Source organism: Oculina patagonica, chromosome 9 (assembly GCF_052425735.1).
Source record: "Oculina patagonica isolate OP01 chromosome 9, crgOcupat, whole genome shotgun sequence".
Lineage (NCBI taxonomy): Eukaryota > Metazoa > Cnidaria > Anthozoa > Scleractinia > Oculinidae > Oculina > Oculina patagonica.
In genome coordinates this window covers 1,113,272-1,131,361 of record NC_135766.1, presented here as the reverse complement: position 1 = coordinate 1,131,361, position 18,090 = coordinate 1,113,272, and the positions used below count along the sequence as shown (strand labels likewise).

The window sequence follows — 18,090 nt, the reverse complement described above, 5'->3', positions numbered from 1 at the left end:
AAAAGCCGGAGACCTTATAATGGAAAGGCTTAGGAATATGAGGAAGGGGAATGCTGGGCAAAAGGCACTATCCCCAATCTTACAGAAAGTAAATGCCTCACCTGTCAGACACCAACAGAAAAATGAAAGTACTGATATGATCATTAATAGATTAATATCAGGATCAGGTGTAAAAAGAAGGCGTTGAGTAAAATGAATAAAATGATTAAAAAAATTGGTACATAATTGCAAAATTATGTAACATAATAATATATGTCTTTTAGAACAAGCGAATACTTACAGAGATATGAGTTGGTTCGATTTCAACTCGATGATGTTATTCGAGTCCCAGCTAACGATCAGCACCAACTTAAAAACGGCTATAAGTTCACGATTAACGATAGAAGTTCATTCTACGATTGGTATAATGCGTATTTCGAGGTGCAATTCCAGGTGCAAATGTTAGCTGATGGAGCAACAACGGGGGCAAATCGTATCACAGTTATTAATGGAGCACATTCATTGATTGCCCACATGATGATTAAATCAGCAGGAAAAATCGTTTATGATACCGATAATCTCCATAAAGTTACTTTCGTTAAGAACCTCCTCGAATATAGTGACGATTTTAGTCGCTCAGTAGCAAAAAATAGTCTTTGGTATCTAGATACCGACCATAGAATAGCAAATGCTAATCAGAATGCAGGGTTTGAGGCTAGGCGACTTTTGACGACAGGTCTCAATGATGTCAATGTTGTTATACCTCTAAATCGTTACAGTTTCTTTGAAGAGCTGGAAAGTCGAATGTTACTTCCAATGCAACTCCAGTTCAATATACAGTTACAGAATGACGCCGAATTACTTCAAAAGGCCGATGATGTAGCTGATGGTCGAGTGGTCCTTAATAGATTCCTTCTATGGGTCCCAAAATTGACTCCAAAGGACAGCCTATATGATAAGTTTGTTAGTTCCTTCTTGGTAAAGAACACTTGGACGTATATGCGCGAAATGTATGAGGTTTCCGCACCAACGAATAGCAGTGGATTCTTCCAGATCTCATCCAGTATTGATAATGTTAAGGCTATCTTTGTATATCTACAACGAGCTAAATCAAACAATGCAGATGCAAATCCCTATGAATTTGATACCTACAATATCAATCTTGACCGTGGGAATGGTAGTTATTTGACAACATGTCGATTAGAATACGGTAACGGAGTGTATTATCCTGAGACCGAATATGATAGTGAGTCCAAAGTTAGGATCTTCAATGATTTGATGTCTTATGGTATGAGAAAGAATGATTACAACAGCGGTACACAACTCAACTTGGCAAATTACAACTCTCTCTATTCTATTATCTTTTTTGATTTATCATATCAAGCAGAGCGAGTAACTAGAGACCCAAAGCAGTTGATATTCAGATATAAACTAAACGCTAATAGTGCGGGAGATAGTCCTTTCAACGTCCATGCCATCGTTCTTTATGATGAGACAATCGTCATTGACAAGGTGGGGAATGAGCTGGTTATTGTATAAATCAATCAATTGAATATTATGTATAAACCATTCTATTTTGTATACGTTTTATAAACAAGAAATTATATAACATATAATATATATACAAGTAATGACAACTTATCACTCTCATAAAGTAAATCTGTCAGAAGGACAGCGAAGGAAGCTTTTGACTGCTTATAAAAATAAAAGTGAGATCACTATTCGCTTAAGCAATTCAGATATGACTGGCAATGACAGTTTAATGCTAACTCAACGACAAATCAATAAATTGAATAAGGCTAAGAAGTTAGGTGTTGGATCTGATTTAAACATCTCGAAGACACAAATTCGAAAGGTCATTAGGATCGGTCATGGGGCACCGCGAATTGGTTTTCCAATGATTGGAATTAGTGCTCCGAAAACGAAAACAAGATCAGGAAGGTCAACAACTAACAAATCAACAACTGATAACACTTCAAAGAAGGATGGGGGAAATATTAGACTACCAAGTAAGAAAGATGTATTAGCTTACACACCGCCACCATTCATTGGTTCTTGGGATGAATATGATAAATTTCTTAGAACAGGTGGATTGGTGCTTCCAAAAAAAAAGATCTTAAAACCGAAAAGAAAGTAAGAAAGCCAACATTCCATAAGAATATACCAATGAGTAATTTTGATTTAATAAACTGGTGTTTATATTTGAATATACCGATAAAAGATGTACTAATGAGAGACGAGACTGTGCCACATAATCACAAATTAGGAATATTCATTTACAATCTCCAACCGTCATATCTGAGTGGTAGTCATTGGGTTGCAACTTATGTAAAAGATAAGGTAATCAATTATTTTGATAGTTTTGGTATGCCTCCATTTCAAGAAATAGTCGATCACGCAAAAAAGAAGAATTTAACATTGCTACATCAAAACAATCAGATACAGAATATAAATACAACCACATGCGGATACTTCTGCTTATACTTTTTGAATGAGATGAACCATGGGAATATGTATTCTAATTTGTTGGAAGTGTTTGACATATATGACACAATGAAGAATGAGAAATTCATTAAACATTATTTCAGAAATATATAACTTATATATATAATGGTTAAATCGTATTGCGTAAAGCAGAAAAAACAGACAGAATGCGTACCAGAAAGTGAAAAATATGTTCAAACCAAAAATGGGCGACTTATGATGAGATGCATTTGCTCTGAATGTAAAAGCGTTAAAACCCGTTTTGTAAGCAATAAAAAAAAGACACAAGGTCGGGGAGTTGGTCAAACCATCAACAAAAAGATCGGCGATAAGATTCCGATGTTTCAACAGGCTCAAGATATTGCATCCTTCATTATAGGTGCTACTGGAGGTGATAAAAAATTGTTTGATAAATACTGGAGTGGAGATATCGCAAAAGGTGCCTTCAACACGAAAAACGGATTATTCTCAAAGAAATTCTGGACATCTCCAAGTGAGCATCAAGATCCGTCATGCTCTGGAACCGTTTGGGATAAAAAAGCAGGAAAATGGAGGAATAAATACTGTGATTAATATCTAATCAATATATATATAATGGTTAAATCATATTGTGTAAAACAGAAGAAACAGACTGAGTGTATACCAGAGTCTGAACAATTTGTAATGGCTAAAAATGGACGTTTAATGCTTAAATGTAAATGTGTTGAATGTGGAATCACTAAAACTAAATTTGTCAAAAGTCAAAGTGGTGGAGCTCTTGCTCGTTATAAAGGACCATCTACAACTGATAAAATAGCATACATGGCTTCAAATTTTGTTACCCCAGCACCAAGTTTTGGTGCTATGGCTAGACTTTTAGCTGGGCAAGCTTTCAAAGGAGTGAAAGACAATGTTGATTACTACAAAAAGGGAAAAGGTATCGATATCCATAAAGCTATTTTAAAAGTAGCACCAAAAAAGGGTTTTGTAATGCCTGGTCATCGTTATACAGGTCCTGGTAATCCTTTAGAGAAACAGGTAAAGTGGGATCAAAAAACAGGTAAAATACTGGAGATATATGAAAAACCAACAGGAAAAACAGATGCCGTCAGCATGCAACATGATGTAGATTACAGCGTATGTGCAAATAAATCCTCAAAAGATCAAGTAAAGTGCAAAAATGAAGCAGACAGGAAAATGGTTAAATCCTTAGACGCAATACCATGGAAAGACAGGCAATGGGGACATGCTTTGGCTCGAAATATAATAGCTGGTAAATCGAAAGTAGGTATGGGTATAAAAAAAAAAAAGTCAAAAAACGGAAAAGGCCGTCGAGTGAAGAAAGCTGGCAAAAAGAATTAGCTGATGAGTTACACAAACCAATAAAGCGTAACTTTACTCGACGGCGTGTTATAGTTAACCATATTGATAAAATATGGTGTTCGGATTTGGTCGAAATGCAACAGTTTAGTAAATGGAACAAGGGATATAGATATCTTCTCATGGTACTGGATGTTTTCAGTAAATATGGTTGGATAGTGCCACTAAAAGACAAAAAAGGTGAAACTGTAACTCAAGCATTCAAAACAATATTCAAAGAGGGGCGTAAACCACAATATCTTTGGACTGATAAAGGGAAAGAGTATTACAATAAAAATATGAAGGAGCTTTTGGAAAAGAATGGTATAACACTATACTCCACCGAGAACGAAGAGAAGAGTAGTGTTTGTGAACGATGGAATAGGACAATTAAAACCCAAATGTGGAAACAATTCACTACTCAAGGTAATACGACGTACCTCGATATGCTACCCAAGCTGTTAAAACAGTATAATAATACCAAACACTCAAGCATTAAAATGACACCTGTAGAAGCCTCGAGGAAAAAGAATGAAGGCTTAGTATATTTCAATTTATACGGTGACATGGAAACATCAAAACCGAAACCGAAATTCAAAATAGGTGATAAGGTTCGAATATCGAAATATAAAAGAAATATTTTCGATAAAGGGTACACCCCAAACTGGACCGAAGAAATTTTTACAATCGATAAGATACAATACACTAATCCTATTACTTTCAAATTGAAAGATCTCAATAATGAAGACATACAAGGAAGTTTTTATGAGCCTGAAATGTTGAAAGCAAAACAAGAAGTATTTCGTATTGATAAAGTCATTCGGCGGAACTATAAGAAGAACCTAGCTTTGGTAAGATGGAAGGGATACAGTGATGACTTTAACAGTTGGATTCCATTCAAGGATTTACAGCAAATTTAAACGCACTACAATAAAAAGAAATAGCTAATGAATTTAACAACTGGATTTCTATGAAGGATTTAATATATAAATATATATTAAATATATTTATATATCAATCAAAATATAAAAACAAGAATTTAGTTGTCAGTAATATCACATATTTGTTCGCCCAATATGAACCATATATCAGACCAGTATCTTTGATTAAATTCTTGTGTTTTTTGTTGTTTACTAACTTCAATATAATCACTTGGTATATCTAGATGTTGAAATATCCTCTTTAACAAATAACGAATACTTATAAGCCTATGTCTTTCTTTTTCCATATTTCTATCTTTTTTTATAAATTTATTTATAGCACTAAGATTTACAAAAATTAATTCAAATATTTCAATTATTTTTTCCCTTTGATTATCGCTAATTAAAATTTTATTCTCAGTGCTTAATTTATCAATTATTTTATTGATATGGTAAAGTTTATTATTTAGTTTTTTTTTATATGTTTTATTCATTTCACATTCTAATTCATTCCATTTTTCAACGCTCATACGATTTGTTGCCATCAGTTTCCATATTTTAGTATAATTAAATTTATATACCATAACTTTTCTATATAATAATAAAACATTATAATTTTATATAACTTTTAATAGTGCGTTTTAATCAGCATTTTTATTAGACCTATTTTTATTTTGAACCAAGGGTTGAGTTAGGGTTGGTTTTTCAGGCTTGGTTTTGAAGGGTTCGAATTTCAGTTTTGGTTCTGTGATTTGATATCAAGGCTTGTTTAAACGCACTAAGATGCAAGATTTTTAAAAAAAGAGTATAAGAGATTCATGAAAAAACGCATAAAAATAAAAACATACACTATATATATAGATAAATGACCAACATGAAAATAAACATGGAAAATTTAAAAAAAATATGTTTCAAAGCAGATACATTCAAAAATATGTCTGATGACGCAATAAACACACTGAAGTATATCGTAACATTAAAAGAATTATCAAAACTCGGAGATTGGGTATATGAAAATCTAGACACTTTAGTATATTTAGAAAAAAAACTAAAACAAGATGGACATTGCAAGCCATTAACAAAATTATTAAATGAAGAAAATGAAACAAGTAAATACATATGTAACATTTACAATAATTTAAACAGTGTATTATCCAACCTTGAAAAAGAAAAAATGAATTCAAAAATAACAAAAATCATAATCGTTTTAGAAGATAATTCACAACAGATATTCAGTACAAGAGATTTACCATGATAATAACAACAGCATAAAAACTCGGCTTGTTTAAAAGCACTGTATCCAAAATTTTGAAAAAGAGTATAAGAACTATTAAGCCAAATGCCACAAACAAATAAATATAATTGATCATATAAAATAAAATTTTATATGAACAAGATTTTCTCTTTTATTTTATTTTAGAAAATAAAAAAGAAAAGCTCCGCTAGAATCCATAGCTTGAATCCATAGCTAGAATCCATAGCTTGAATCCATAGCTTGATTTAAACGCACTTCCAATATTTTTTAAAAAGAGTATAAGAATTTTTTTGATAACCAAATCTAAAACCAACTTTGAAACCAATTTGAAAAAAAAATACATTTAAGAAACAATTTTGACTAAAAAATGAAAGTTATGATTGGTTGACATACTAAACATAGGGCAGATGTTCAAGGTGTTTAAATATTAATAATGAGACAACTCAGCGGGGTATATACCTGATTTTCCATATTTTAAAAAGAGTATAAGAGCATTTTTTAAATAAGGTGATTTTTGAAATAAATTTCAAAAACATCATAAAACAAGGCCCGAAAAGCTTCTTACGAAGCTTTTTTACCCACCAAGGCCTTGTGATTTTTTAACATTCGTCCCATCCCCCTCCTCGATCTTACGATCTGCGGTGCCGGACTCATTAAAATCTGCTTCGCTTGGTTTTTCCAGATTCATATTTCAGTTATGATTTCAAGGCTTGTTTAAACGCACTGTATCCAAAATTTTGAAAAAGGTATAAGAGATTTTTTTATTTTGATCCTAAGGTTGAGTTAGGGTTGGTTTTTCAGGCTTGGTTTTCTAGGGTTTGAATTTCAGTTTTTGATTCTAATATTTGATTCCAATATTTGAATCCATTTTTGTCCCATATTTTGTATCCAGCACTGGAAGTAGTGATGTACTACATCTCTAAGGCAAATTTGCCTCAGAGTGTAGTACATTACTACTCAGTAAGGATAGTTTTGAACATTTAGTAGCACAATCTAGAAAGTAGTCACGCATTTCATTTATATTTTCTCTTCTTAATTTCTTTCCTTAAGTGCAGTAAATTAAGATCAAAGCACACACATCAATTATTGCATCTTCAACAGTGAAACATACCTTGGCTCGTTTCCAATCCACACAGTAAAGTTATTGTAGTTAGTGATAACCAGTTCATTATCTGCACCAGGTACGGCGTAACTAAATGGTGTTCCACCATCTCTGTCACTCGACTGCATCCAAAAACACATGGTGAATTGTTCCAAACGGCGCATGCTCCACAAATGCACGAAGTCAGTCACTCCTTTGTTCGGGAACTCGAAAGCGTAATCTATGAGACAGTGAAACAGACATGGCTGTATCATGTAATTTCGAAGGCATCGTTGCAAAATTAAAGGAAGCGTCAAACGCCACCATAAAACACTGATATTTACACACGATAGGGTATATTACGTTGAATAGGAGTGAACGTACAATTAATTCATTTATTTATTTGTAATTACAAAACCCCTGAATTCTATGAATTCTAGTGGTTGCACATTTATTTTTACCGCTTCTATTCGTTGACATATGCATGTAAAAAAAAATCTTGCCACCCCAAGCCCCCTTTCTCCCTGACTCTGTCCACCCTCAATGAAAATGGAAACTAAATGCCAGTGAGAGTAAATGTGGACACTACTAAAATACTAAAATTATGAATTAGTTCAGGGCATAAATAAAAACAAAAATGTATGGAGAAGATAATGTACCTTTTAGCGAACCGTTTACAACTCCAACGAAAAAGGCGAGATAAATACAGGCCAGTATTTTATGCATGACTCAACGTTCCTCACCTGCCGATCAAGAAAAACCATCTGTTATTAAACGTGTTTTCAGTAAAATGAAATAGAGTCGGGGAAACACCAGAACAAATTTCGAAACAAATTGATGGCGGCATCAATTCTCTGACAACTGACTAACTCCTAGATTTCAAAACCAAACAATTATTTTTGCGCCATGTTGGTGAGTTTTGTTTAAAGTGTATATGACATGAAAAATATTTTCTGCTTATTTGAAAGGCCTTTCGAAATACAGAAGAATGGCGTTTTTCTTTTCGAAATATCTTTTTTCGTTTCAGAGATATTGACGTTTTTGTATTATGCAAATTAGATCAGTGATGACGTCACAAGATTTGACTCAAAAAATGGTAAAATACTGAATTTACAATATCTCTAAAACTATTGAAGCAGTGTTCTTGAAACTTGGCACAACAAATGTGCATCACAAAAGAAACAAAATGTTACTCTTTGTATTGTTGCCATAGCAACTCTTTCAGCTCCAGTCTCTCTCTGTCAAAAAGACAAATATCCCCATATCTGACCTCTAAAGTGAGACAAAGGGTCTTGCTTAGAATAGACATAGTTCCTATATTGCCCAAATTCTCACTATTGGTTTGGCTGCGCTAGATGGTTCTTGGTTTACGACAAAAACTGGGAATTTCAGTTTTTATTGAGACAGCACCAGCGGCAAAACTGTTGTCATGGCAACAGCCCTTAGAGTAACATTTTGTTTCTTTTGTGATGCACATTTGTGGTGCCAAGTTCCAAGAACACTGCTTTAATAGTTTAAGAGATATTGTTTATTCAGTAGTTTACCATTTTTTGAGTCAAATCTTGTGACGTCATCACTGATCTAATTTGCATAATACAAAAGCGTCAATATCTCTGAAACGAAAAAAGATATTTCGAAAAGAAAAACGCCATTCTTCTGTGTTTCGAAAGGCCTTTCAAATAAGCGGAAAATATTTTTCATGTCATATACACTTTAACGAGTATTTGCGAATGCTCCCGCCAGGATTCACTTTGAATGTAAACAGACTGATTTCCGTCAGAAGTCAGAGTCTGAAAAGCTTGTTTCTGTACTGTGCTGGTTTGAAAACAGAGCCAGAATAAAATTTAACCTGATGTTTTGTATAACGAACAAGAAAACTACAACACTGACCTGCGTTTGCTCTTTCCAGATGTTTTTGCGCGACTGCGCGTCGCCACTTAATTTAAAGTAAACGAGCAAAACGGTATTCATAACGGAATAACCTTGTCTACAGGACGGTACAAATCCCAAGATTATTTTGATAAAATGCTGTAACACATTCGCTTACAGCTAAAACTCGACACAAACACTATCAACAAAATGTCAAGATAACGAAGTCATTCGCTGGTGTATTGAGTGCATAATATAGAGCGCATCGAGATTGTTTCCTTTACGAAAGCACAACTCATAACTTAGTAAGATAACCCTACAATAAATCAGCAATGTCACCGTCGTCTTGGGGACCTCGCATAAATCTTTGAGTGCTAGATAAAATCATTGTCAACAGGCATTTTTGCTTTCAACTGAGAACTTTACAAATGTTCTGAAACTTGCAGCAGCCGCCAATCCACACCACATTCGGGAACTCTGTTGTTTAGTGCCCTCTGTAGAGCGGTCTAGCTGGAAACGTTTTTCCTTTGCGTATTTGACGAGGTTCTGGGCTCGTGATCTCGGCCGCATTATGGCGAAAAATGATGATTTGGCCCGTTCGCGCACGTTTCTGGGACATTTGAAATTACCTTTCTCATCTGCACTTTGTTGCTCGAGACTTTATATCGTACACTGTAGCTCTTACACCGCCGACCGGTTAGCTCAGTTGGTAGAGCGACGGACTACAGTGCGGGAGGTCTCGGGTTCGAGTCCCAGACCGGACCTACACTCAGGGTCTTAAAATAACTGAGGAGAATATGCTGCCTTTGCAATAACATCTGCAGATGGTTAGATATTCTAGTCTTCTCGGATAAGGACGATAAACCGTAGGCCCCGTCTCCTGCATCTTCAGTGTTATGGTCAGCAGGGGACGTAAAAGAACCCACACACTCATCGTAAAGAGTAGGGCATGGAGGTCCCGGTGTTGTGGTCTGGTCTTTGCCCGTTGTACTGTGCTTACTGTGAAATTCTCGGAGATATTAGCTGTATAAGCTACTCTTCAAATCCGAGAGTAAACAAAGTGATGATGATGATGATTACACGTTTGTTCTGTGTTCTGGATGTTTCTCTCGTATCGTGTATTTCTTGTATTATTTTAGGGAGTTTCTACATAGGCTTGACCTCATAGCTTCCCTTTCGAGATGCCTTTTTATCTCTATGTTTTATTTGTGTGCTCTTGTAACCTTGCATCTCAAATGAAGTATGTAACATTTTCTAGAAAAACTACTGATGTGGGAAATCATTCCCCACCGTATTCTACTTTCACTTGCACCGCCATATTTTTGTAACTAAACCCAAAGAAAGACGCATGGCTTTCCCACCTTCCATTTTTCAAGGCATGTGATTCGCAGTTTCAAGCAACCTACAAGCATCAACTCATCAAACTAAAAGAAAAACTTGTCGAAAATATGTCAACAACTTAGTCAGGTGGCTAAACTGCGATAACTTCGTGGTTTATCGATTCTGTTCTTCCCTTTGCTACAATTAAAATGCTGAAAATATTTTAGCTTCGATTAATTTTTAGGCTGGCAAAGTTACTACTGAGATTAATCAAGGAAATTTATAGTATTCGCAGTTGAACCATGAGATAAGTAACTATACGTTGGATAAAACACATGCTGTGGCTGTTTACACGAGAAAACGTATTTGCCTGGAACGGTCAGCCAAGCTGAATACACATGTTTCACCTAAATTTGCTTAATGTCATTGCATTGTTCACATAAGGTGTCAGTTTCAAACACGTTTAATGCCTGGAGTTTATTCGGTTTTACGGTCGTTGCATTAATCTTGTAATGTAGCTCGAAATTACAATGACATTTCCATTCATTCTTTGGTTTTATGTCCATTTGCAAGCCCTTCGGTAAAGAAGGGGTTTCCAACGTTCAGAAAGTAGAAAGTATTGTCAGTATTTGCGCTATCCTCAATACAAGAAGAATTGTTTTTGAATTATGGTTTTGAATTGAAATGTTGTGCGCTTTTATCCGCTGTCGTTAACTGTCGTGGCGTTGTTCTCCCAAATATTCTGCTTTCTACCCATTGCTGATAATTCCTGTCGATCGCTTCATCGGGCCATATTTTTTAAATAAACACTTAGTCTCACATAAGGCCCAGTTCTGGAGAATTTGGGACCTTGACTCCTCTCCGCAAATCAGTCATTTCCGTCTATTACCTCGCTGGCTATCATGGTCAGAATAAACATGCTTTGATCATGATTCGCGCAAAGCACCGTCTGACGTAAACACCTTCCATAGCTAAATATGTTTTATTCGTGACTAATCATGTTTCGGTCTAGTGTGAACACAGCATAAAACAACAAGTACATAGTGCCTACCTCTTAGTTAAATACTTTTCAGAATCCTTCCCTCTTCGCTCCCCTCTTCATCGACACGAAACTGCTAATTGGGCCTTCTTTAAGTACCGTCTGCAAGGTTACCTGCCTAGACTTATTCCTGTCCACTTTACAAATGCGGAAGAATCCACTTACAACGACAAAAGCACTCTTAGTTGCTGACGTAAATCCTGTCACCTTAAAAATGCGGAAGAATCCACTTTAAACGACAAAAGCATCCAAAGTAGCTGACGTAAATCTGTTATACATTGAAAACACAATCGACTTAACTCTTGAAATGCGCACAGTGTAGCTAATCTACGCTAGTTGAGATGGATGTTCATTTCAAAAACATTTTCCTTTTTGGTATCCAGGAACATGTTCCATGAAAAGGCCGGAAATTACGTTCCTTGTTTTGGAGGGCCTTCACCAAATATTATTATGACGTGAATAAAACTATTAACATACCGTAGTGAGCAGACAGGTCAAGCTTTGAAGCCAAACAACCAAAAAAGATGATATTTTTTTCGCAATGGAAGCACCTTCACCATAAAGCTGTTTGACTATTGTTCCCTTTGCAAAGCTTGTAAAGAACATATATCTTCTTCCTGTTTATCCAACAACGTGGCTCTTTGTTTCAGTGCAATCAAGCGAATTTCCACCGGTATTGAAATAGGAATATAATAAAAACATATTTCGCTGACGTTTCAAATTGCCAGAAAAGGAATCGGTGTAAGTTAAGAATTCAAACAAACAAACTCATAGCTTCTGCAGTCTTGCGTCGACAGGCTTTTCCACATTCGAAATTCGTTGTGATCCCTCAAATACTAAACATGCATCAAAATATAGCAAGGAAACTGTTGAGTGCATCGACCATAACAGCAAATTAAAGATGCATATGTAGACTTTCGGAAAACTTGTAATGACAGAGAAAAATAAACGAATCGTAGTACGCTTAAGGTTAAGGCGTACAACAAAGCAGCGTTACTTGTGAGTCAATACCGGCCAGACAGGCTAGTTAGATTGAAAGTTTTTGTTCATGCATTCCCACATAAACAGACCTAAGACCTAAGACCTAAGACCTACTTAGTCGGAGAAAGATGATATCAAAAATTGATGTTATGTCCCTTTCCGATAATGGCAGAGACAAAATTTGTACGCATAAACAGTTTGTTAACATTTTAATTTTTAATATTTGCAATAAAATTATGAACATAGTCAAAATAGATCTTGGGTCATGGTGCGATAGTAGATTCCCACCGTAACAGTTTTGATACGCGGAGCGAAACATGTTCTTGCGTCGACGGGAAGTTGTTCTTGAAGGCATTTCAAATGCCACTTTAACTTAACTGTAAGGTATGTGTGCCAGTTTAGGAATCGATGAGAACGGTGCAAAAATGTTAAAGTATTTTTTTTAGTATTTCTTTTGGTTAAGCTTTAAGCTTGCAATGTTATCTGTCAGAGTTGGCTGATTCATATTAAAATGGGTTGCTTCAGTCGGCACACATTTATTAGGAGGAGCTGACAAAGTAATTGGAGAACAGGAGAGAAACGTCATTTCCGGTCTTTTCATCAGAGCTGCTTTCTGCTACAATGAAACATGCCTTAGGCAAACAGGAAGCTATTTTACAAGTAAAGACTGGTTTATCTTGGACAAGTATTTTTTTCTTTTTTATTTCTTATTTGTCGTCAACAAAATGGCTGCAGTTTAGTGTCCCTTGTTCACAGATCTAACTTGCTATATGGTATTTTGCATGGGCACAAATTTAGGCGGAGATTTAACAAGATTTATTTAATTCTTAAGTTCGTTTGTTAGCTCAGTCAAGCTTTTAAGCTTAGCTCCAACTAACAGAATTAATAACCGAACTCCGGTTTCTATTATGATCAAAATGTACGTGTATATCCCAGTTTTGCGAGTAATGCGCCGATAAATGGAAGATTTCTGATCAATTAAAAATAGCAATCATTTGATTACCAGGAAACAAACGAAATGTTGAAATTTACTTGTGATAGCATAATACGAAACATTTAAATGTACTAAAAAAAAAAGATGACCAAAACAAAAGCACATAACTTGAAAGGAGCGCAATTTCCTTCGGAGGGTGTAATCGCTAACCCCAAAGAGAAGGCTTGGCATACCAAGCTATATCAGGAGATCTTGACAATGAATTGCAGAAATGTCAAGCTTTGAAGCCAGCAAAATAAAAAAACGTAGGCGACTATGTTCGTTAAGCTGTTGACAATTTCATTATGCGCCCAAATCTTTTTACACGTACTTATTTGTGTTTGAGAACAGTATATTTTCAGCCTAATGGATTCTCTGGTTTTGAGAAACGACAGTGCCCTAGGTAAGTAAATCGTTGTTTGTTCTTCATAAAACTTCGAATGCAGTTCCATGCGTTTCGTATACTTAAGTAAGCAGAATCTTTTGCTCTATTTTCCAGATTATAGTATAATCTAGAAAAGACTGCGCGAGAAATTACAGTTTTGATGGATTTTTTTTAAACGGCTCTCTGTTTTTCCGTGATTCATTCAACTTACCCAGCGGGAACATCATCATCCATTTAGCGGCAGTTTTGTTTCGCTATATTCTTAACTCGTAATCGGTTACACCAAACTTAACTGTACGTCGACATGAATCAGTCGATTTGTTGAAAAAACAAGTAGTATTGAACTAGGTTAGTAAAGAATTTTATGAAATACCGAAGTTATTCCATTCGCGGTTGTTTGATACGAATTGGTTACAATCAGCTTGCCACTGCGCACTCTATCTTCTTTAGCGCCTTGTATCCAACATGGGCTCATGAAATAACTGTTAAACATTTATATAAACATTAAATTAAAGTCGGTAATTACCTTTTACCACAGCTTATACGAAAAAGCATCGTCTAAGCGATACCTTGTGTACATGATCACTAGCGTGAACAAAACAAAACGAAACATTAATATTCAAATTGTACGTAGATAAATTGCTGTTTATTAGTACAGAAGCGATCTTAATGAGATGTTTTTAAGTAAATCTGTGTTCTCTCATGCAATGGCCGATGTACTAAACAGTTTCGTTGTTAGATTTTGATACAATTTAGTATTCACGGGATCACAACGAACTTCGTTAATTACTGAGGCAAACATGGTCCAATATCGCAAGAACGCACCCAGCTGTGTACTTAGCCCGTGATTTGAATTCTACAAAAGCTACCGCGCATCCATGAAATAAAACGGTGTTCGATATCTGTATAAAAAAAAGAACAAACATCAAGTTGAAGCAGCTCAGTTTCCTTGTAGAAAAATAACTGACTGCTGTGTTTTGCGTATAGTAGGCCGAAGGTTCTGTGGAATTGCAAGAAAACAAACGTGTCGACATTTTAATATTGTATTGATTATTCCGCAAAAAGATGATGTGTATTTCGTTATGACAGCACTTCAACTATGAAGGTGTTTGACTATATTTCCCTTAGCAAAGCTTGAAAAGATCATATATCATGTTCCTAAAAAAATGTTGTGGTTAATCATCGTGGTAGAGTACAATAATAATAATAATAAAGTATTTTTCGTTTGTCTCACGACGTAGTGTCACTTGTGATGTAGATCGCGACGTTTCGACTGCACACTGCTAGTCTTCATCAGGCGATAAGGTCGACTGGTTGTGCGTGAACTTATAAAGCACGCTGCTGCGCTGTGATTGGTTGGTTTTCAACAGCTGTGATTGGCGCATTTCGATCCTCGCTGTTTCTGTGTCCTGTTGTTCCCTCAGCGGTCCGCTGTCGCACAGTTCTCTTGTTGTGTTTTTTGATCGTGGGCATCCACGCCTCAGGAATTTGAATTCCATTATCCCTGTTGTTATTATTAGGGTGAAGTCTTATGTGAATTGCCTCTTTGACCCTGCGTTTGTACCAGTGTTGGTCGCGATCAATAAACTTTACCTCATTCCAAAGCGGGTAGTGTCTGGTGTTGTTGGTGTGTTCTGCAACAGCGGAGGTCTGGGTACGGGCGAGTCGGATGTCCCGGTCGTGCTCTTTGATCCTGTCTTGCATGGGTCTTCCCGTCTCACCGATGTAAACTTTGCCACATTCACAGGGAATCCTGTAAACAACGCCATCTTGCTTAGTGGAATCAACAGCGTCTTTTGGCCGTACTAGGTGTGATCGTAGTGTGGTTTCGGACTTGAAATCAGCCCGCACGGCTTGTTGTTGTAGGCAGCGGCGAAGTTGTTCGGAAAGACCTTTGACGTAGGGTAAAACCGCAGTAGATTTAAACTCGGTCGTAGGCTCAGCACTGGTGCTCGGCTTTCTGGTCTTGGTGATCTTCTGCAAGAAAGAAAAAGGATAACCATTAGAAACAAGAACAGATGACAGATGTTTTTTCTCCTTGGATATAACAGATGGTTTTGTTACGAGGCGTTTAGCACGATCGTAATAATAATAATAATAATAATAATAATGTTCTTTATCCAGGGAGCTCACATCACCAAAGGTGTTTTTCAGTGAGGCCCTGCAAAATAATAGTTCAAATTTAAAATTAAAAGATTAAAAAATAGTTTAAGAATTAAAAAAGTTACATGATAAAAAATGTATAGTATTAAAGTTCACAATAAAAGGCATAGGATAAAAAATTTAGCTAAAAAACTACATTCTTCAGGGCTTGCTTAAAAAGTAAAATGGACTTAATGTCTTGTATCGATTTGTCTAGCTTATTCCAGTCTGCAAGTCCTTGGTATAAAAGGCGTTGCTTGCCATAATTTCGTCTAATCCTCGGTAAATAAAAATTGGTTTTGCCACGGGTATTATAAGCATGAATGTCATAGTTTCTCTTTTAAAGACACTTAACAATACCGCGTTTTACTGATTGAGGGTGGTGTGAATCATACGCTAAGTATTGATCAGTGTGTGTTGGATTTTTATATACGTTGGTGGTGAGCCGGCCGTCTGGTTCTCTCGAAACTGTGGTGTCGAGGAAGGCGATTTTGCAGTCATTCTCTGTTTCCATGGTGAAGCGGATCGAAGGCTGCTGGTTGTTAAGATGTTGTAAGAAGCTGTCGACACTCCCGCGATCCAAAATGGTGAAAGTGTCGTCCACGTAGCGTTTCCATATCTTAGGCTTGTAGGATGACGAAGTTATTGCCTGCTCCTCAAAGCTCTCCATGTAGAGATTAGCAACAACAGCGGAAACCGGACTTCCCTTGGCTGCGCCTTCCCGTTGTTCGTAAATTGATCCGTTATACTGGAAGTATGTGGATCTCAATACGAAATTCAGGAGGTCAGCGATCTGAGCAGGTGTTAGCGTAGTGCGATCGGCAAGGCTGGGATCGTTCTCTAGTTTCCGTAGCGCGGCATGTACAGCGCCGTCGAGAGGAACGTTTGTAAACAGCGACTCCACGTCAAAAGACACCATGATCTCGTTGTCTAGGATCGTCTCACTGCTGATGGTGGATACGAAGTGGGCTGAATTGGTCACTGCGAAATCCGAGTTTCCTGTTAAAGGAGACAAGATGTTAGCTAGGTAGGCGGACAAATCATATGCAAAGGTGTTAACGCATGATACAATAGGTCTTAAAGGTTCGTCGGCCTTGTGGATTTTAGGTAAACCGTAGATTCTTGGTGGCTGTTTGTGTCGAGGTCTAATCTTGTTGTAAACAGTCTCTGATAGATCTCCGCTTCGTTTCAGGGTTAGCAGCTTTTCGTTCAGCTTTCTGGTCAGACGGTCTGTCGGGTCTTTGTTCAGGAGCTGGTACGGTCCGTTCTCGATCAAGGTAGACATCTTAGTGCGGTAGGTATCAGTGTCCAGGACTACACTAGCACGCCCTTTGTCAGCTGGGAGAATCATGATGGAATCATCCTCGTTTAGGCTTTTAAGCCCGTCTCGCATTTCTTTCGTGATGTTAGGCTCTGGTGGTGCTGCCTGTTGAAGAATGCTGTTGACGGCTCTTCTGACAAGGTCTGCTTGCTCGGTGTTAAGTTGCCTGACAGCTGATTCGACACTGGCGATGATCTCCTTGGCAGGGATGTTCGTAGGAGTTACGGCGAAGTTCAGTCCTTTCTGTAACAGAGCTATCTCGGCGTCGCTGAGGAACCTAGAAGATAAATTAATAACCCAGTTAGTTTTGTCAACATACGGTGTACCAGCAGGGAAAACAGCCGCGTGTTTCTCGCGCACAAGTTTTTCAAACTTCTGCTTTTGTCTGTCTTTGGTGGAATAAAGACTCGTTGGGTGTTGATCTTCCACTAAGCAAGATGGCGTTGTTTACAGGATTCCCTGTGAATGTGGCAAAGTTTACATCGGTGAGACGGGAAGACCCATGCAAGACAGGATCAAAGAGCACGACCGGGACATCCGACTCGCCCGTACCCAGACCTCTGCCGTTGCAGAACACACCAACAACACCGGACACTACCCGCTTTGGAATGAGGTAAAGTTTATTGATCGCAACCAACACTGGTACAAACGCAGGGTCAAAGAGGCAATTCACATAAGACTTCACCCTAATAATATCAACAGGGATAATGGAATTGAAATTCCTGAGGCGTGGATGCCCACGATCAAAAAACACAACAACAAGAGAACTGTGCGACAGCGGACCGCTGAGGGAACAACAGGACACAGAAACAGCGAGGATCGAAATGCGCCAATCACAGCTGTTGAAAACCAACCAATCACAGCGCAGCAGCGTGCTTTATAAGTTCACGCATAGCCAGTCGACCTTATCGCCTGATGAAGACTAGCAGTGTGCAGTCGAAACGTCGCGATCTACATCACAAGTGACACTACGTCGTGAGACAAACGAAAAATACTTTATTAT

The 18,090-nt window shown here is 37.1% G+C and overlaps 1 protein-coding gene and 1 pseudogene across 2 annotated transcripts in view; both read right to left on the bottom strand.

Annotated features, from left to right (window-relative positions):
• The window catches only part of LOC144665203 (uncharacterized), a 277,333-nt pseudogene that overhangs the window by 18,246 nt on the left and 240,997 nt on the right, over nt 1-18,090 (bottom strand). The window lies entirely within an intron of this gene.
• LOC144666513 (uncharacterized) lies at nt 7,060-17,591 on the bottom strand. The gene is made up of 5 exons (XM_078527936.1): nt 17,569-17,591; nt 16,200-17,364; nt 15,536-15,601; nt 14,415-14,526; nt 7,060-7,298 (listed from the first exon to the last, which is right to left on the bottom strand). Exons 1-5 carry the CDS (start codon nt 17,589-17,591, stop codon nt 7,060-7,062), a joined length of 1,605 nt encoding a protein of 534 aa, XP_078384062.1.

What these genes read in the sequence shown, in the direction of transcription:
- LOC144666513 (XM_078527936.1), bottom strand. Translation starts at nt 17,591, where the DNA reads ATGGGTCTTCCCGTCTCACCGAT. An exon ending in GGTCTTCCCGTCTCACCGAT is followed by an intron (nt 17,365 to 17,568) that starts GTAAACTTTGCC and finishes TTTATCTTCTAG; the next exon opens with GTTCCTCAGCGACGCCGAGA. An exon ending in ACGGCCGGCTCACCACCAAC is followed by an intron (nt 15,602 to 16,199) that starts GTATATAAAAAT and finishes TCTTTCTTGCAG; the next exon opens with AAGATCACCAAGACCAGAAA.